Source organism: Acomys russatus, chromosome 21 (genome assembly GCF_903995435.1).
Source record: "Acomys russatus chromosome 21, mAcoRus1.1, whole genome shotgun sequence".
NCBI lineage: Eukaryota > Metazoa > Chordata > Mammalia > Rodentia > Muridae > Acomys > Acomys russatus.
Genome location: NC_067157.1, coordinates 30,076,003 through 30,096,836, shown reverse-complemented (window position 1 = coordinate 30,096,836; position 20,834 = coordinate 30,076,003). Strand labels below are relative to the sequence as shown.

General features: G+C 40.5%; 1 protein-coding gene across 1 annotated transcript in view; it reads left to right on the top strand.

Moving 5' to 3' along the window:
• The window catches only part of Moxd1 (monooxygenase DBH like 1), a 74,813-nt gene that overhangs the window by 17,938 nt on the left and 36,041 nt on the right, over positions 1-20,834 (top strand). The window contains exons 2-4 of the mRNA XM_051164297.1: positions 7,669-7,815; positions 13,586-13,753; positions 13,932-14,015. Coding sequence (XP_051020254.1) covers positions 7,669-7,815; positions 13,586-13,753; positions 13,932-14,015 — 399 coding nt within the window. The remainder of the gene's footprint in view (positions 1-7,668; positions 7,816-13,585; positions 13,754-13,931; positions 14,016-20,834) is intronic.

Sequence of the window (20,834 nt, the reverse complement as noted above, 5' to 3'; positions counted from 1 at the left end):
AGCTAAGGAATATCTTCATGAACAGTTAATGCACATCTTCAGTAACTCTCCTTTGGAGGTAGTGGGTGATGCTTTATTAGGAAAATGTGATCAAAGTCAGTATATGATCAATAAAACAGTCCACAATCAAAGCAGTGACAGCCCATATGGAACCTGGCTTCCGTGTCTGTGGTAGACTCAGTGCAGACCCACACAAAGGAAACACAGAAGTGGTATAACAGTCCTTTGTGCTTGCTCTGCCGTGCACTAGACCTGACAGTCATGCTTGGCTACTGTACATCGGCTCTTCTGTTTGCATTACTACTGACATCTGTATGATTTTATTCCTAAACTCTTACAGTTTCTGTGAAATTAGGCTTCCCTCTATCCTTGATAGCTCCCTTATGTTAGAAGATCCTATTTTAGTGAATTAAAAAAAGGTGTATGTTCAAGGCCAGCCTGATCTACAAATTGAGCCCAGGACAGTCAAGGCTACACAAAGAAACCCTGTCTCGAAAAAAAAAAAAAAAGTGTATGGGTGTGAATGTGTGCCTGAGTGTGTGTGTGTGTGTGTGTGTGTGTGTGTGTGTGTGAAAGTGTGTCTGTGTAAGTATGTGTGTGTGAGTGGGTGTAGGATGGGTGTGTGTATGTGTGGGATGTGTGTGAGTATATGTAGGATGTGTGTATGTATGTGTGTGGGGGCGTGGGTTCCAGAAGCTGACATCGGGTGTCTTTTCTTAATTCCTCTCCACTTTTTTCTTGCTAAGGTTACCCAGAATCTCTCACTGAATACTAATATAAAGGTCACTGATTCGGCTGAGCTGGCTGGCCAACGGACCTCAGGGATATGCTGATTTCTGCCTGTCATGCCACCAGGTTGATGGGGTTCCAGGGGCCACATCACCACACCTGGCTCTTCCCATGCATGTGGGGAATCTGCACTCAGGTCCTCATGCTTGTGCAGGCACTTCCTGGTTGACCCATCTCTCAAGCCGCTCACTTCTAATTAATCTTAATCAGAACTTTCACTTGTCACTATCTTATGTGATATTTATAACAAACGCATTTAATGCATAATTGGTACACAATTAAGCTTTTATAATGGCTCGCTTCAGCATTCTGCCATGACAATGCCTGGGCACAGTGAGCCACATTCCTGTCTTATTTAAGGTCCGAGACTATCCTGCGCAGCTGGACGGCGGCTGAGTAATGGCCTTCTTCTTGCATGCGCAGGGCAGATGTGTGTGTCCCATTTGCCATGTAGATCAGGGAGTGGCCAAGGCATCATTTGGTTTAATTGTCAAGGTAGAAATAAGACACAGTGAAAATGAACTGGGAAATTTAGTATCATGAGGATTATACAGTATCATTTTGTCGATATCAATGTCTAGGTCACTTTATCAGTGTTTCAATTCTCAGTTTGTTAATGTTTGAGTGTATCACTGTCATTTCCTTCTTCCTAGAGGACAACAAAAACAATTCTACCCCTTTGACTAGGCCCCTGAGCAACAATTTGTCCTTTGTTTAAACTGTCAGGAAACAAAATCATTGAACCTCTCCCTCTCCCTCCCTGGGTCTCTCCCTTCTCCCTCCCTCCCTCCCTCTGTCCCTCCCTCCTTCCCTCCCCCCTCCCTAAGTTTAATGAATCTGACTCTCAGCACTGATCTTTGTTTTTCCTAGTAAGAATGTTTGAAGGATGTGAGACTTGAGAGGTTTTTGCCCTCTGTTTTTCCCTTTTCCCTCCTTTAATTGCACTTGAAGCTTTTCCAATGTGCCATTTCTGCTTTGCGTTTGCACGTTGTCCACACACTTCCTTATGTTCCCCTAAGTTCAAATTTTCTTTTTCTACAAAGACACAGACGCCAGGTGCATTTTTTATTCTCCCCTCTCCCCTTGCTGTCCTGGACTCACTTTGTAGACTAGGCTAGCCTTGAACTCTCAGAGATCTGCCTGCCTCTGCCTCCCTGAGTGCTGGGATGACAGGAGTGTCTCACCATACATGGCTTGCATCTTTTTTTTCTTATTTAAAATGTCCTCACTGTGTAATCACCTCATAGACTCCTCCCTTTCCGTGCCCTAACTCCTAAGTTCATTCTCTCAAGACACTTTTCATATAAGGTCTGAAAGACCATGGCAGCATCTCAGAGTGTCATGGATAGCTGGGCTCATAGTAGATCCTGTGGCCCCCAATCCATCCAGCATCTTCCACACCAGATCTTAATGGTGTGACCGAGAGCATGTATTAACCCAGTCTATTAGATTGTCATCGTTGGGTGGTTCCACTTGCAGTATAAGTGACCATTTTACATGTAGAAATACATAACTAGATTGAGAGGGTTAATTGTCCATTTCTTGGCAGTGGCTTCCGGCTTGAGGCGATTTTGCAATTTCTAGGAAGTATCACTTGTAACATACGAGTGCAAGTAGAGGAATGAAGATTCAGAACTGCAGCAGTCACTTCCTCCTGGGAGGGCCAATGAAAACTGTACAGAGGAAATGGAATCATGAGTTTTGAAGGAAAGAAAGGGCTTCCCATGGGAGAAAGAGCAGAGAGAGAGAATGTCAGTTAGAGTCAGAGGATAGAGCAATGGAAAGGAAGAGTGTAAACAAGGCTGAAAGCTGAGGAAAGGATAAATATTTGAAGGAAGCAATACACAGCGAACATACATTAATATTAGTCACAGCACCTGTGGAGAGCCATGCTTGCCTAAGTTTTGGGGAAGAAGAACCTGGAATCTAGAGTTTAGTGTATTCCAGTGCATGCCATCGAGTAAAATGCCATGACATCACAAAAAAAAAACCTTGACAGAGCCGTACAATTGATGGGGTCTGAAACGAATTGTTGAAACGAAATAGAGCAAGGTAGATTTTTTTTCAAAGTCTCAGAAGAAGCTGTCTGCCCAGAGAGGAGTCATAGGGAAAAGTTAAACAACTGAGGGCTTAGAATTGGGGTAGCTGAAAGGGTATCGGAATCGTTCAAGCCTATTAGGAACCCATGTGCACACACAGGTTGGGGGTGAACTAACAAGGTTGGATTCATCGCACTTGAAGTGACAGCAAGTCTTGCCAGTCAAATTGGCTTTGGTGATGCTGACTAAAGATGGCTCTCTGAAGCTATTCCTTAGGGGATGGGGAGAGACTGGAGGTTAGACTGGACCTCTAACAGTGGGGCTGTTGATATGCTGCTGAGTCGGAGTGAATGTGTGTGTGTGTGTGTGTGTGTGTGTGTGTGTGTGTGTGTGTGTGTGTGTGTGTGTTTCTTTGTCTCACTTCCAAGACTTTTATTCAACCTTGGAGAGTTCAGTCCCTCATCATTGTCTATTAAGATAGCTGGACCCTTCATTGCTGCCCTTTCTATGGTTGAAAGATGAAAGTTCTACCTTTTTAGTTCCATCTGTTTGCCTGAAAATTGCATGACATCCATGTTGGAGCATCCTGTGTGAGGTAAACCAAACCCAGAAAGAAACACATGAGAGGAGCCTAGCATAACAGTCTTCTGAGAGGCTTCATCCAGCAGCTGATGTGAAAAGATGCAGACATTCATAGCCAAACAATAGGCTGAGTTGTGGGAATCTTGTGGAAGAGTGGGAGGAAGGATTGAGGGGTCAAGCTAGAGGGGTCAAGCACACCATAAGAAGACCTACAGAATCAACTAACCTGGGCCCATAGCGGCTCACAGAGACTGAACTACCAACCAAAGACCGTGCATGGGCTGTACCTAGGCCCTCTACACACATGTAGCAGATAAGCATCTTGTTTTTCATGTGGGTCCCCTAACAATTACATTGGGAGCTGTCTCTGACTCTGTTGCCTGCCTTTGGATCCCTTTCCCCTAGCTGGGCTGCTTTGTCTGGCCTCAGTGGAAGAGGATGCCCCTAGCCCTGTTATGACTTGATGTTTCAGGGTGGGTTGGTACCCATGGGGGTCTCCCCTTTCTCTGTGGATAAGGAATGAATGAGGGGGTGTGAGGGTGGGACTGGGAGGAAAGGAAAGATGGGAGGCTGCAATCAGGCTGTAAAGTGAATAAGAAAAATTTAAAAATAAATAGAATATTAAAATAAAAAGAAAGTACCACCCTTCTATTGTGTGATTATTGAGATGTTTGGCTGTGAATAATCTCTTCTGGTGGTGAAAGCATTTGTTGAAATATGAATTTTCTTGGTTAGACCTTTTTAGGGAGTTTAGATGACTGCTTTTCTATTGTTGACTCAAGCCTACATATCCATGATATATTATTTTATATTGCAGCCATAATTTTCCTAATTATTTCTGTCTTTACTTTTAAGAAAATATACACCTAGTTCTATATGAGATATTAATTTGTAATTATGCTAGAGATGTAAAAGTATAACTTTAAAAGTATCTTTTAATTTTCTAGAGAAGTTTAGGAGGGATTGGCATTAACTCTTCCTTAAAATATTTGATAGAATTCCAAGTGAAGCCATTATGGCTTAAAATTTCCTTTGTAGAAGGCATTTCACTTCCTGAGACCACTTTGACTGTCTGCATTCACCGGAGTGACTTTTGTGGGTTATATCCTTTCATTTATTTATTTTTGGCTAAATTATTCCATTTTTTTTCACTCAGAAGTGCATGATGTCATAAGCTTTGACTGTCTACACAATCTGATGTGACCTTTCCCTGTATTTTCTTTACATTTGTCTTCCTGTCCCACCTGTTCTACACATTTCTTTTAGATGCAGTACAGTTTGCGAATCACTAGAGTTGGTATTTTCTAGGATAGAAAGAAGGTAGGGAAAGAGTGTTGTGACTGAGATTCTCACTAAATGAGAGAACACACATAGGGTGAGGGTGGCGAAACGTTGGCGTCTTATAAAGATGCACTTGGCGGGGAAGACTCAAGACACGTATGTAGAAGACACACGTAGGTCTTCAGTCATGGATGATCTGAGATAAACATCTGAGCAGAAACACCATTTGGATACCTGAAGTACAAAGACATCTCCAAATAAGCCTAAACTTGGGGGGGATGGGGGGGACCATTGTGTGCTTAGATTGTTTTACACATGTTTAATGTTTATAACAGTCAGCCATATTTTGGTTCACTAATGCGGAGATATCAGCTTCTCTCAGACAATGTTACACAGGTCCTGAGCTCCCCAGAGAATCCTCCTGCCTCAACCTTCTTCGTCTTGGCCCCACAGACAAATGCCACCACAGAAAAGTCCACTCCAGAGTTTTCTAAATATTGAGGGCTGCATAGACCTAACTACTTGGGAAGCTGAGGCAGGAGGATTACAAATTCAAATTCAGGGCCATCCTGGGCTATAGAATAAATTCAGAGCCAGCCTTGGCAACTTAGTAAAACTCTGTTGAAAACAAAACAAAACAAAAACAAAAACAAACAAACAAACAAAAAAACAAAACAAAACAAAAAAAAGTAAAAAGAGGGACTGGGCATATATACCCATAACAGAGAGCCTGTCTAGCAGGTGGTGCCACAAAATCCATCATACATACGTAAATAGTTCTTACTGATTTATTTGTGACAGGATGAAAGGATCTAGAGTAGTGGTTAACTGAGGTCTCTCCTCCCACTTTCTCATAACTAAGTCCTCCCAGAAGCCAGGGAAGGTAGATGGTAGGAATTGGTGCTGGCGAGTGGAAGTAAACGTGACCGGAAACTTGCCAGGCAAGATGGGTACTTCATGCAACTATGGGCTTGGGAAACATTTGCAAGCTTGGGATAATTATCCTACTCTTTGAGCTGATGGCAACTTGTATTGTGCTCATTTTGTTGGCAAGATGAATTACATGAAGCACATCACAAAATATGAGCTGAGTGTAAAGGCACAACTGATCACAATCCCCTCTCTCCATCGGTGTCCCCACAGAATTCTGATCTACACGATCAGAACCAGTGGACACACAGGCGTCGTCACAGAGTGTCATTTAAATTGCTTTCACATTAAAAAAAGAGATTTATTTATTTACTAATTATATATACAGTGCTCTGCCTGCATGTAGGCCTGCAGGTCAGAAAAGGCCATTAGATCACATTATAGATGGCTGTGAGCCACCATGTGGTTCCTGGGAATTGAACTCAGGACCTCTGGAGGAAGGAGCAGTCAGTGCTCTTAACCTCTGAGCCATCTCCCCAGCCCTGCTTTTACACTTATAACCTCACTCTCAGAATAAATGGTCAGCCCTCATGTTTTGCACATATAGGGAATATTTTATGTAAAAGCTAATGTAATGAGTTTCTACAGGCAGGGAAATAATAAATAAATAAAACAAACAGACCAATCGTATTCCTGCAGTGGTCACTACAGTGAAGAGCAGGGACAGACTGTGGGCTCTGGCTGACTGTGTCTGAATGTTGCTGTTACTGTTTCCAACTGGATTACCCTGTGTGCATTACTTCAGTGTTGTTTGCAAACAGGAAAATGGTTCCATTTCATCAATTTGACTAAGAAGCGAATGAGTGAACACACGTAGCTCGCTGCACCTGTGTCTGGAGCATATTCACATGTAGGTTGCAGTGGACACCAGGGTAAGGAAAGACCGGCTAGACTCTGTGCTGCCAGCAGCCTGAGGCTTTCTTGTATTAAAAATACCTAGACGCTGAGTGATGTCAAATTTCTATACATTTGGTAATTATGTTAAAGTGTACTGAGAATGCTATAGCCAAATGTCACTCAAGTGTTGCTGTCATACATGGTTAAAAGCCTTTCTTGTGCTATATTCTGAGTCTAGCACAGCAATCAATTCTTCAGATATAATTCAATGTCAGTTATAGTAATTAAAGTTATTTTTGGAATGTATATTCTAACACAGTATGGGTTTTTCCCCCCAAAATAAAATATGTTAGGTATTGAAAACATAATTAAGCTATATGGAAAACTGTATTTTTGTAAGTGATGAAAATGAACACCTTTATTTTGATCCTTTTCATTATAATAAGCTACATACTATTTCAAAATCTATAAGAGAGATTCATGTCATCCCTGTTTTGTTAGTGCCCACACACAAGGTCTCAGAGGTTGGCTTCTAATATCCTACAAAGCTTTTCTCTGAGAAAGCTGGGGTCGGACTCCAATCATCTGGCTTCCAGCCCAGACCCCCTTCACTGCTCTTGTCTGCCTCCCAGAAATGATCCCCAGAACCGGAGTCTTCTTCAATTAGTCAATATCTCATAACTTAGCAATTTTTTGCATATTTTGCCACTTCATTGTAATAAGCATGTGACCAGTGGTCCCTCAGTGTTCTGTCTCACGTTATGGATGACATGACGGGATGGTGCAGGAGGTGTAAGAACAGAGAGCGATGGTCTCGAGGCTGCTTCTGGCTTTGCTGATGACTCTCTCTGCATGGTGCTGGACTTCCTCTTCCATTTGTAATTGAGGGAAAAAATGCACACAGTGACCTCAAATAGTCACTTATTTCTGACACATGGATCCTTACTGCTTTTCCACGAAAGGGCCAGTTTTTTAAATGTAGACCAGTTTCCTAGATAACCAACTCTTGATTTGTGATAATCATGTCCACTGGGAAGTCCTAGATTCATAAAGTGGGTTTAGATAAAGGTTTTTTTTAAAATCATAAACAAACCAAGAATGGACTTTGAAAAGTCCTCTAAATTCTGTTAAATTATTTTCATATTTAACAATATGTATTTAAAGTATCCTGAAATTTGTTTGTTTGTTTGTTTGTTTCCGTTTTCTACAGGACTACTTCACAAATGCAAATAGAGAATTGGGAAAAGATTCCCAGCAAGACTACCACCTAGAGTACTCCATGGAGAACAGCACACACACAGTGGTTGAGTTTACCAGAGAACTGCACACCTGTGATGACAATGATAAGAGCCTCACGGTAAGACGTGTGAGAGTGAAGACGCTTGTCAGAAACCTGTGTTTACACACGTGATGTGTTTGATTCAATAAAAGGAGGAGCTACTGAAAAACAAAGAGTACCAGCAAAGTCACACAGTCCTCAGGAATTTTCTGAACTTTTTAAAAAGTTTACCAACTCCCACAATTTCAAAACCGTAAATGTCACTCAAGGCATTTGTGTACAAATTTAACATGTGTGAGGAGCCCTTTTAAGTCTGTTGATTTAAAAAAAATAAATGTATGTTTTAGCTTTTTCTCTATAAAATCTGAAAGTAGATAATAGAGGTTTGCAGAAATATATTACACAAAAGGCAATCATGACGTTGACTATGAGCGTGCAATTCATCTGATTGACAACCGATTTGGCTTTGTGAGTTTCTAGAACCCAGATGAATAGTCAGCTGATTGTAACCACCTATTGCCTGTTATATGAGGTTTCTTATTTTCAGATTTCATACAAAATTATCCTCATGAATATGCAAATTAAATATTGAGAGGAGATACACCGCTGTGGCACTTTCCACGGATGGCTTGGTGCCATTTTATTTTGATAGACCAATAAACATTTCTTTTTAATTCAATCCACTAAAGATTCAAAAAAGAGACTGTAGAAAATGTGAAATAATTCTACCGTTCAGCCTGAGGAGTCATGAAGGAGGAGGAACACACATGGGCCGGCCAGCATCACTTCTCATGTAGCACACAGTACAACTATTATTCAGTTGGAATACCACTTTGTCATCAGACTTAAAGAGAACAGAGCACAGAGAACACTAAAAACAAATAGCTTTTTCTTTATTATTTATTCTCAGAGTTCCCATTTCAAGGAGCTGGCAAAATACTTTTATCTGTGGAGGGATTCAGCCGTTTTTCCATACTCCTTCAAACTTTCCACATCCCGCAGCCCCTCAGGCAGTCTCTCGCTGTGGCCCAGTCAAAGCCAGTTTCACTCACTTCCCCTTGGAAATTCCCAGGATTCATATACTGAGGACAGATTTGAGCTGAAAAATGAACAAGCCCAGACAGAGCCTTGCCTTCTTCTGTATTGTACTTTTGTAAATCCATGATTGAGCTAGTGCCTGGAGGAAAATTTGTTGTGGAAAACCAGGCGTAGGGTAATTTAATTAAAAAAAAAAGCATTAAAAAATTAAAATTAGTTTGAAGTTAACATACAAAGTGGTGGATTTTATAATAACACTTTCATGCAAGTGTCATGATACTCTGCTACCATCTGTTCTCTTCCTCCGCTGCCCTCTTCTGTGTCTCTGGCTCTTTGGGGGCCAGTTCCTTTCTTTCTCACGATAATTCTTTTTCTGCTTTGTCGTCTGGTTTTCCATCATCTTGAAGATCTCTTCAGGCTCTATCATGATACCCTCTAGTTTCATGGCGCACATGTACACACACACACACACACACACACACACACACACACACACACACACACACACACAATCTAAACTCTGGCTTCACTTAGAAACCATACAGATGCTTTCTGAGTCTGGACTATTCTGTGCAACATGGTGACTTTTCAGTTGCATCCATTTTCTTGAAAAATACCACAATTTCCTTTTATCAAAAACAATGTAATAATCTATCATATTATGTACTACATCTTCGGATTCCACTCCTCAGCTGATGGACATTACAGCTGGTTCCATTTCCTAGCTATTTTGAATAGACTAGAAATGATCATGTATAGATAAATGTCTCCGTAGTAGGACATAGAGTCCTTTGGGCTATGCCCAGGAGTGGAATAGCTGGGCTATATGGTTCTTCACTTTTTCAGGGAACATCTATTGATTTTCATAGTGGCTGAACATACTTACACTCCCATCAGCAGTGAATTAAGGACTCAGTTCTCTTACATGCTTGCCGGCATTTGTTGTCATTTGTTTTCTTGCTGATAGCTATTCTGACTGAGGAGCAATGGGATCTCAAGTCTAGAAGGAAAAGAAGAGAGGGATAATGGAAGGAATAGGGGGAGGGACAATTAGCATTAAGACCCATGGGGAAACCTACTACTGTAGAGGCTTCTGAAAATATATACACATTGAAAGGAATTTAATGCAGTCACCAAATAGCAGGGGAGAAAAAGCTCCAATAGTCATCCTACTTTATAAAGTAAAACCTCCATTGCCAGAACTGGATCACATGTAGTTGACTCAGCAACCAAAGTGGCCCGAAGGAGATCCTCCAAAGATCTCAGTTTAATTTAAAATTCTCTAATGGCAAAGAATTTAAAACACTTGTTTGGAGTATTTATAGGGCAGTTGTATTTATTCTGAGTACAGACTGTTCTGGTTTATTTATTTATTTATTTATTTATTTATTGTTTTTTGTTTTTTGTTTTTGTTTTTTTTTTGTTTGTTTGTTTTTTGTTAATTTGGAGTTTTGGTTATTAAGTTCTGTAGTTCTTTATGTAGTACAGATACTATTCCCCTTTCCGATGAATAGTTGGGTAAGACTTTTTCCATTGTGTAGTCAGTCTGCCTCTTTACCCTGGTGGTTGCTTCTTTTGATGCACATGTAATGTCTGATTTCACGTCATCCCATTTTTCAATTCCTGGAATTATTTCTAGTTCTCTTTAAAAACAATCTTTACCCAAGCCAATGTCTTAAGGTGTCTTACTTAAGGTGTTTTCCCCTGGGCAGTTTTGAGTTTTACATTAGACCTTTATTTGATCCATTCTGGACCAATTTTTTTTGTTCAGTGTGAAATATTAATTTCCTTTTCCTTCATGTGGAAATCTGGCTTCCTCAGACTGTTAAAGGTGTTGTCTCCTTTGCAGTGTGTGCTTGGAGAACATCATTGAAAAGTAGATATCAGAAGTTTTGTGGATTTGCTTCTAAGTCCTCTACTGTACTCTATCGACATACATATCTGCTTAATATTAATTCTGCCAACTGATGAGCATGGAAGATCTTTCCATCTTCTAGTGACTTCTTCACTGTCTTTCTTCAGTGTCTTTAGGTTTTGATTGTAGATGTCTTTCACATTCTTGCTTAGCTTTATTCCAAGGTATTTTGTATGTTTGAAGCCATTACAAGTGGTATTTTCCCCTAATTTTATATTCAACAAGTTTATTCTTGACATATAGAAAAGCTACTGATTTTTGCATATAGATTTTGTATCCTTGCTACTTTGCCCCAGGAGTTTATCAAGTTTAAGAATTTTTCTGGTAGAATCTTTAGGGTTTTTAAAAATATAGAATCAAGTTACCATCAAATAGCAATATTTGGCTTATTTCTCTTTTTTAATTTTGTATTTATTTATTTTTAATTTTTTTTATTTCTCTCTTATTTGTGTTAAGTTTATTTCCTTTTCTTCTTAGTGCTCTGAGACTTCAAGCATTCCAGTGAATGGAGGCCCTCTTACCTCCATCTGGACTTTATAGAATATGTTTTCCTTTATGTTGTGTTGGTTACAGCTTTGCCATATATGGACTTTATTTTGTTGAGATATGTTCCTTCTATTCCTGGTTTCTTCAGGGCTCTTTAAATGAATTGATACTGAATTTTATCAAGGAACTGTTCTGAACTGATTGACATATTTAGAAGATGTCTGTCCCTAAGTCTATGGGCTGCATTGAAATTACTGACTTGTGTTTATTGAGCCAATCTCACAACCCTGGGATGAGGAAACGTAGTTATGGAGTATGTGTGATCTTTGCAATGTGTTCTTGAGCATGGTTTGCTAGTATTTTAGTGAGAATGTTTGCCTAGGTATTCATATGGAAAATGGTTTGGTAGAATTTGGCAATGAACCCACACAATCCCAAGCTTTTGTTGTGAGACTCTGTGTTACCATTTAAACCTTGCTGGTTGTCATACATTTATTTAAGTTGTTTATATCCTCCAAGCTTCATTTGAGTAGGTTATGTTGTTCTGTGACGCTATTCATGGGCAGACAGGAACAAACACCTGATAAGGAGCTAGCAATAGATTAAAGATAGTCTCAAAGTCAATCTTGGTGAGCCAATGGGTATTACTGGGATTACTAACAAGAATATGGGTGAGAGGAGACTTATAGGAGCAGAATTATTTAGGCAGCTGCCTTACTAAAGGCTCATCTGAGCATGGGTCACAGCTTATGAAAGCTGGAAACCTGGGGCTCATTGTACAACACGCAGGCAGCTCAGCAGATTGGACTCTTTTTTTCTAAGCAGGTCAGCAGGCTTCTGCTTCTTTCAGGTATATGGGCAGACGGGGAGGGAGCTTCTTCTAGACAGCTCAGCTTGTCTAAGTCTTTTCAGCAGCTTGTCTGGTTAGAAATATTCTCAGAAGCTCCATTTTTCTGAGTGTGCCTCTCAAAAGTCCTTAGTGCTTATATACACTTGTGGAAGGAGGAGCCTGGAGTATCTGGTCAGTTTTAGGGACTTCCTGAGCTGTTGAGTTGTTTAATTGCTGAGTTTAAGGATATTACTTCCAGGACAGAATGTTTTACCCTACTTAGGTAACTGAGTTTATTGAATGTTCTTCAAAATGGAAGGTTTTATTCTAGAGGAAATTGCTATGCACTACATGTACACCTAGGAATTTACCATTTCTTCTAAATTTTCTACTTTTTTGAATATCAGTTTTCACAGGGTTCTCTAATAAGTCTCTAGATTACATTTTGATAACTCTTCATTTTAATCTTCAGTTTTATTAATTTGAATATTCTTATTCTTTATTTTAGTTAGTTTGGCTAGTATTTGGCCAATTTTGGGTTTTTGGTTTTGTTTTTTATTTTTCAGGAGTGGTTTAGAATCAACTCTTTGGGTACTGAATATTTTTATTCTTGTTTCTTCATGTTTTTCTGTCAATGTTTAAACTGCTATTTCATATCATGTATTTTTTTTCATTTCAAAGATAGTACTTTTAACCCAAACACAGGTTCCCCATTTCTAACTTTCAGAACATATACAATGCCATAATTTTATCATGTTTGTTAATTTTAACATCTATCAGTCCTGAGACTGACTCACTCTCTCTATCAATATCTCTCTCTCTCTCTCTCTCTCTCTCTCTCTCTCTCTCTCTCTCTCTCTCTCTCTCTCTCCTCCTTCCTCCCTCCCTCCCCTCCCTCCCTCTCTCCCTTTCCGTTTCTTTTTTAAAAAATTCTTTTTAAGTAATTTATTCAGATTACATCTCAATTGTATCTTTCCATTCCCCCTCCCTTCCTCTTTCACCCCATTCCCCTCCTCTAGGTCTGTGACAGAAGGGACCTTCTCCCCCACCATATGATCACAGCCTATTTGGTATTCTCACTTATAATTGGACACTATCCTAACAAGGATGTCCTCTGAAAGTTTTCACTTAGTAGGAGATTGGGATAGATATTGGGACTTCCTACTGGGACTCCAGGCAAGAGAGGTATGGGAAAATGGGGAAATAGAAGAATCCAGAGGGTCCTAGAAATGTACAATAAGACCCTCAAGGCTGGCAGATCTGGACCTGGGGGGTCTGCTCAAACTACTGTACCAACCAAGGACAATGCATGCAGTAAACCTAGACCTCCTATTCAGATCTAACCAATGGACAGGACATTCTCCACAGCTGTGTGGAGAGTGGGGACTGACTGCCATGAACTCTGGTGCCCTTATTTGACCCCTTCCCCTCGGTAGGGAGGCCTGGTGGCACTCAGAGGAAGGGGAAGCAGGCTACCAGGATGAGACCTGATAGGCTGTTTCTTATTTCTTATGTGTTGCTTCAAGTAAAGGTAAGAAAAGTGCTATTAGGAGACATAACGTACCATATCTGATTACCAGGACAGCACAGTGAGAGTTATCTGGGCCTACCACCCTGAAGATCCTGGAGAATCGGGTCCTAAATACCATAACTCAAATCGGGGCACAAAGAGTCTGCGGTTGCTGAACCCTGAGAAAGCCAGTGTGTTGTCTCCAGCCTCACCGTATTTTGATCTGGTAAATCAAGACGTAAGTTTCCTCTTTCTTTCTTTTCTTCTCTTTTTTCCTTTCTTTCTGTTTTTAAACAAACAAACAAAAAAATGGGTTAACTGAAAATGTGTAAGAGACTATTTGCTTATGTTATTGAATTTAATGTCATATCAACCAAGTGTGGCTTTTGATTTTCTTCCCCTTTTTCTTAAGACAGGTCCCCATTCCAAACAAAGGCACAACATACTGGTGCCAAATGTTTAAGATCCCTGCATTCCAGGAAAAGCGTCATGTAATAAAGGTATGTGGCTTTCATATGGGCCAAAGTAGGTTAATACGAATGGAGGAAAAACCCGTTTGTGTTGTACAATTTGTTTAGAGCCCATCTTTCAAAAGATGTCTCACTTTTTAAAAGTGTTAAGATAAAATTCTAGAAGTTTCTGAAGTAGAATTCATAATCTAGAACTTTCCTGATACCTCATCTAGTTTCCAGTCTCTTTGTCCTGGAAGAGATTCCCTCTACTACTACATGGGCAAATGCGATCTTCCTATAGTAAGAACGACTCGTGACTTGAAAAAAAATTGGTTAATTGTAAATTGAATCCAGGCATAGTGCATTCCTGTATTTCAATCACTCAGGGAGCTAAGGCTGGAGGATTGTCACACCAAGGCCAGCCTGGGCCACTTGTGAGACACATCTCAAGAGAAAATACCATGACTTTGACAACGGGCGTGTTAGATGACAGGATTTCATTCTTACAAAGGGATGTGTAAATTGTAGAAAGTTCTAGGTCATTTCTATTAAGCCTAGTTTTCTGCTTGGATCATTTCCTCTGCACACTGGGAGCCCATTCTCCAGCCCACCTCAGCACACGCCAGCATGGCTTGCTTTATTGAGCTTTCTCACACTCAGAATTTATTTTAATAGACAATTCCTTCAGCTTGTGTCCTCAATAGTGATGCAACTGTCAGGTCTAACAACACTTTAACATGCTGCATTCGAAGCATTACAGCTCTTCCTTGGTTTAGTACAGTTTCTCTTAAGGGTTTTTTTTTTTTTTCATCAGAGAAATCTCTTCACAGAAAACCCATTCCATAAATTTATCTGTTCAAGCAAGACACACACCTCCCAACTAACAAGTATTTGTTGATAGTTGCCTATATTAGAGAAGAAAATACGCAATGTGCAGCCCAGTGTAACCATGGTTTCTGCATATCCTTGGGGGCATCACTTTCTGGTTTGCTGTGGGGTGCACCAAGCCCCCACTGAACTTGAATCAGTTTAAGACGTTTGTTCAACACATCTATGGCAAAGTTGTTAACCATTCTGTCTTTCTAAAACAGAAACCACACCTCCCTTAGGAGATTTTTTTAGACTAAGGTTTAAACTTGAGGTGGGCGTGGGGGCTTTTTGTTTATTTGTTTGCTTTTGTTTTTGTTTTTCTCGGTACAGCACTAGACACAGAAACTTTTTGCCATCCTGAGTGCAGTTGTTGGTCAATTTATTTTTATCGTTTCTTTTGCAATGACTTTTTCACTGGAAACGACATTTACTGAAAGCCTGGGGAAGGGCAAAGCCCCATGCTAAAAGTGTAACCAGAGCCTAGGTCTAAATCAGGCTTGCTTTGACTAATTATAAACTGCTTACCTTTCTCTGCTGATTTCCCCTTCTAGAAATCTTACTTAACTAACTTAACTACTTAACATAGGCGTTACTATGACGAATGAGTGAATCAAAAGGGCTTAACATTTCCAACCATGCCCAAACTGACATCGTCTACTAACATAAGGAAAGCTGATAGATTATTGGCAACACGTGGCTGCTCTTTCATTGATCATCTTGTTAGATGTCTGGGTTGCGCAGGGATTTCCCATCAGCCTTTCTAGACATTCGGGAGTTAAGTAAAACCTGCGATATTGGGCTGGGGAGACAACCCAGTCAGGAAGGGACTCGCTGAGCAGCAGGCATGAGGATACGGGCTTGATCTCCAGCACCCGTGTACAATGCCTGTAGCTTCGGTTCTGGGGGGGGGGTGGGTACCAAGACAGGAGGATCCCTGGGGCTTGCCGACGAGACAGTCTAGCTGAATTTGAACTTCTAGTTCAGTGAGAGCCCTTGCCTCAAAAATAAATAAATAAATAAATAAATGGGAGCCATTGAAGAGACAACATTGAGCCCCTGAATTATCAGTCACTTCTTTTAGGGAGATTACCTTGAAAAATATAGGCTTTAGTGAAGCAATAAAAAAATGTCAAGGTAGAACAAGACAGTGGAAAGGAAACGCTATGCTTTCTGTGTGTCCCTGGACTATCTGCACTTCCTTCCATGAGATCAGACATTCCTTGGGGATTTTCAAACATTACTGCTGCTAATTCATAATGATGGATTGCGAAGGATGAGTCCCAGGAAATCCCAAGCACAGCTACCACTGAACAGGCATGAAGGGCCCTTGAAACCCGAATACTGTATAATCATAAAACAGTTACTAGAATGTGGATTCCGTCCTGTAGACAGACAGAAAAAACATCTGTCATCATATTTTATATTAAACATATCTGGCCGACCAGCTACCCTATTGTTTGCACTCCTTTATTATAATGAAAGGACACTGTTGAATGGAGAACTTCGTCATTAAAGCAGGCCAAAAACATCAAATGTGCTAATAGGTGAGTATTTTTTAAAAAATGGGTAAACCCTTGGAGCCGATTTTAGTAATCATGGGAATTTGAGTCTGGCTGTTTTAAAACCACTTGCTTTTCTGAGGATAGGAACTAGCTTTTCTCTCACAGTCTATCTCATTCCCATTTTTCTCTCCAACACGATGTCTCAATTGGTGCCGGCTTTCTTCCTCGTGGAAATGGCTTCTGATCTCGTTATCAGGACACGCCCCCCCCACCCCCCTCCGTGGTCTCAGCTTCTGTTTTATTTCTACCATGTGGGAACTAGATGCCTGCTACTGACTCCCGACTCAAGGGCTGTTTGTGCTTTTCCTGACCCACTCTAACCCGCGGCCTGGCTTTTGTTCACTGCTGCTCCCTTCCTTTCATCCCCGGCTCTCTCGCCATCTTCCCTGGAGGCAAATCTTTGGATCTTTAGATGAATCTGTATAACAAGTTGAGACAAATGGACTTTCACAATAAGCCTCCTGTGAAAACACTTTCCACTTCTTTTTAAAACTTTTCAACACCCCACTCTTCACTCTTATAGTGAAAGTTAATGCTGTAAATATAAAATATTTTTTTCACCAGTCCACATTTTGGCAATCTGTGCTACAAAGGTTATCAGTGTCAAATAACTATATCCCTTATATTTAAGAATCTGACTTTATACACACACACAAATATATATATATATATGTATACACACACATAAATATATATATGTATACACACATAAATATATATATATGTATACACACACATAAATATATATATATATATATGAAAAGACAAGGCTATTTGCTGTGGTTAAACCTAAAACTTTGGATGGAAAGACAATAGTAGTAGGGATGTCAGCCTTACTCGTAATGATATGACTCAAAGAAGCATATTTTAAATATTGCTACTGGTACAGGGCACTCAGTTTTGAAAGCTTTGCTCTGTATCCTCCTGGGCTACATCTTTGTCAGATGTATCACGAATCTGTCTAGCTACCTGGGTGTTCTTTGTAGTCACATAGACTACAAGTGATCAAGTTCTCTCTGAAAGCTTGTCTATTCATGAATGAGATTTATTGCCCTGCTGTTTAATTAGCTTCCCAACCCCAGAGAAAGCACTTAACCTTGCCTGCTCCTCAAATTCCTTCCCAGTCAGATAAAGAGATTTCACCAGATGATCTCAATCGGCCCTTTCTGCCTCTAAATGTCTGTGACTTGCTGAAAACTAAAACTGAAGTCTGCGTTGGAGATCACATGTCCTGTGGTCTGAAGTTCCTGTCCTGCGGTTTCTCACAGCCCTCTAGCAGTCTGGAGTGAAATGCACCCCTCTCCCACCCCGCCCCAAGTTAAAAGGCCCTCACAGGGACCCCTTTAGCATAGATTTTAATGCATCTCAATCCTCTCAAGGACATGCCACCAGGAGAGCTTGGGAAGTCTAGACACACTGTGGCACTTCAGTATGTTAACAGAAAGACTCAAGTTTTAAAACAGAGACCAGAAGATGTTATTATGTCTGCGCTATAAACCACCATTTAATCCTTATTCCCATGTTTTTCTGAACTTGTTACTATTATTATTCAACAACTATTATATTCCTATAACTATCTTATGAGCATATAAAGAATTTATATTAAACTAAACACCTGTTTACAGTCTCTATTGTGTAGCGGCTCGAGCAGAGTCTATGGTGTCAGGTGCTAGGATTCAAATCTTGGCTCCTTAGACAGTAGAGGTTGAGCCCATCTGTGAACAGGGCTAATGAAAGTACTTGTTATTGTCAAATGAGTGTTTACATGTTTAGCATATATTGGCTTAACAGGGACTAAGCTACGTTACCAATTTACCATGGTTTTCAAACCTCTTAAATCTTAGGATAAGAGGGAGGCAAGGCTTTACTGAAATAGTCTGGAACAGAGAGCAGCAATGTGTCCCAGCTCTGCTTTTCATTAGCTAAGCACCCTTGGGCAAACTCAACCCTCAGAGCTCGTCTCTTCGGTCATAAAGTAGGAAAAGTAACTCTCAGAGAAGATTAAGTGAAGACAAGTGAAAACACCTGTTGCATAACAGGCTCGTAATTGCTTGTTTTCTTCCCTTGAAGGGGATTACAGAGATGGATGATTAAAACTTCTAGTATTTTCTCATACAGGCTTTTCTTATAGGCTTCACAGAGGCCATGGTTAGGCAGTAAGTCACTATTTTATTTTGAGGGAAAGATTCCTTAGGAGTTAGATTTCATTGCTTGCTTCCATTATTCTAAACCAAATGAAATGTAAACTACTTTCCCCTGCTCTTGCCTAAGTAACAACAAAGACCAGCTGGTGATTCTCCCCTGGGACATTCTTAGACATTCTCAGTGCTTCCATTCGTCTTGCATTTGGGCGCTTTAAATAATGACATTTTCAGCAGACGCTGGATATTTATTTTCCTTAGCGTTTCTTCTACCATCCAATCCTACCCCACGCCAGCTAGTACATCATTTCCAAGTAGTGCAAAAAGTTGGACGAGAACTTGATAAAACATTAGCACATGTCACGGGACCTAATAGCTATGAAATTGGCAAGTGACTTAATTGTTATTTATACTGACAGAACACAGAAATACACTAAATTCTAGGTGTGGGTGGTACGGTCGTATTAGTACATATGGCGACATCGAGATGCGAGCAGCTTTACTTGGTGACACGAAGTATTTAAGCTAAACTTTGGCTTATTTTTGTCACTTAGACACATCACGTCATCAGGATTTCATATTTTCTTACAAGATAAACTGACTTTCCACAGCTTTCTGGAGTTATGCAAGGTCAAAGTAACTTGTTCAACACTGTACAATGTATTTGCAGCAGGGCCAAGACCCGAGCATAGACCCTCTGAGAGATGCCAATAGACTTTTCTCTATGTTGTCACACTAGCTCAAGCCTTTTGACACTCCCCACCCACCCCACTTCCAGCAAAGTTATCTGTGGTTAAAAAAAAAAAAGCTCATATGGGAAGTGTCTGTTGGCCTACAGTCAGCCCTGAGGCTTCTCAGAGTGCAGGCTCCTTTAGTTTCTGGTTTTGACCTTTTTACTGAGATTTGTGGTTTATAAGGAACTGTACATGCTTGATGCATGCAATTTGGTGAGTGGAAATAGCCCTGACGCTATTTCCAAGCCAAAGTAAAAGACATTTGCACCATCTCCCACAGTTTCCCCACGTTTTTCTTTTGTGTTGCAGGAAGAACACTTACCATGGCTTGTGCCTTTTTAACAGACTTGGAAGTTGGCAGAACCATATTGGGCAAGGTGACTTTTGAGTCCCATAGAATGTGAGCCTGTTTCTTGGGCTATGTAAGGTGACCTCACCAGAACCTTCAGAGACTTTGGGTTAAAAATCCTGGGAACTGAGAGATTTTGTGTGGCATCTGAGTACACAGAAGCCTGGAGTTTCAGTGTTCAGCATTAAAAAAAAAAAAAAAAAAAAAAAAAAAAAACAGCTAAACAAACAAACAAATGACCAAACACTCGCCAATGACACCAGTGCCAGATGTGTAGGATGCTTCATGAGTGACTTAGGAGGAGTTTTTTTCCTTTCCTTTTCTTTCTTTTCTTTTCTTTTTTCTTTTTCTGAGACAGGGTTTCTCTGTGTAGCCTTGGCTGTCCTGGACTCACTTTATAGACCAGGCTGGTCTCAAACTCACAAAGATCTGCCTGCCTCGGCCCCCACCGCCCAATCACCAACCAAGTGCTGGGATTACATGTGTGCACCACTGAGCCTGGCTTTAGAAAGTTATTTAAGGTCAGAGGTTAACAGGTCTAGGCTAAAGATTATGCATATGGCTATAGAAATGGGCAGAATGTTGAATCTGAGATGACGCTAGGCAGAAAAGAATTAGCAATAATTTAAATGAGAGGAAGGTAACAAGCTCCAAGCTCCAGCCCTACTGAGCATGTGCAGGAGCACAAGGATCCTGGGAAACAAGCCAGCAGCTTTCTGGCTGAGTTAAAAAAAAAAAAAAACTTCCTTTGAAATGAAAATAGTGGTAATAGGGCCATTTTATCCCCATGCTAACAGTGGTCTACATAAAAGGGACCCATGATGTGAAACACTCACATTTCCGTTTGGTCTTAAATCTGTGACACAATGCCTGTGTCATAAAAACAATAAAAGGCACATTGGGAAGAAAGCTAGAGAAACTGGCATCTCAGTGCTGCCCAAGAGACAGTGGGGCCCAGATGCTTAGCCCTACCACAGCCACTGGCCACTTGACCAGTAACCATGGTGCCTCTAGGAGATCCAGTTCCGTCACTCAGCCTGCCGGAAAACTGTGAAACCGAGAGGTGGTTCTCTGTGGTCGAGAATCGCTAAGAAGGTTGTTCCTTCATTTACATTGGGAAACCTGAGCATCCATAAACACATAAATTCCTAAGTGCTTCTTTGCATTCTTCGGTAAATTAAGTTAGAGTACAAAATTATCTTAAAACTACA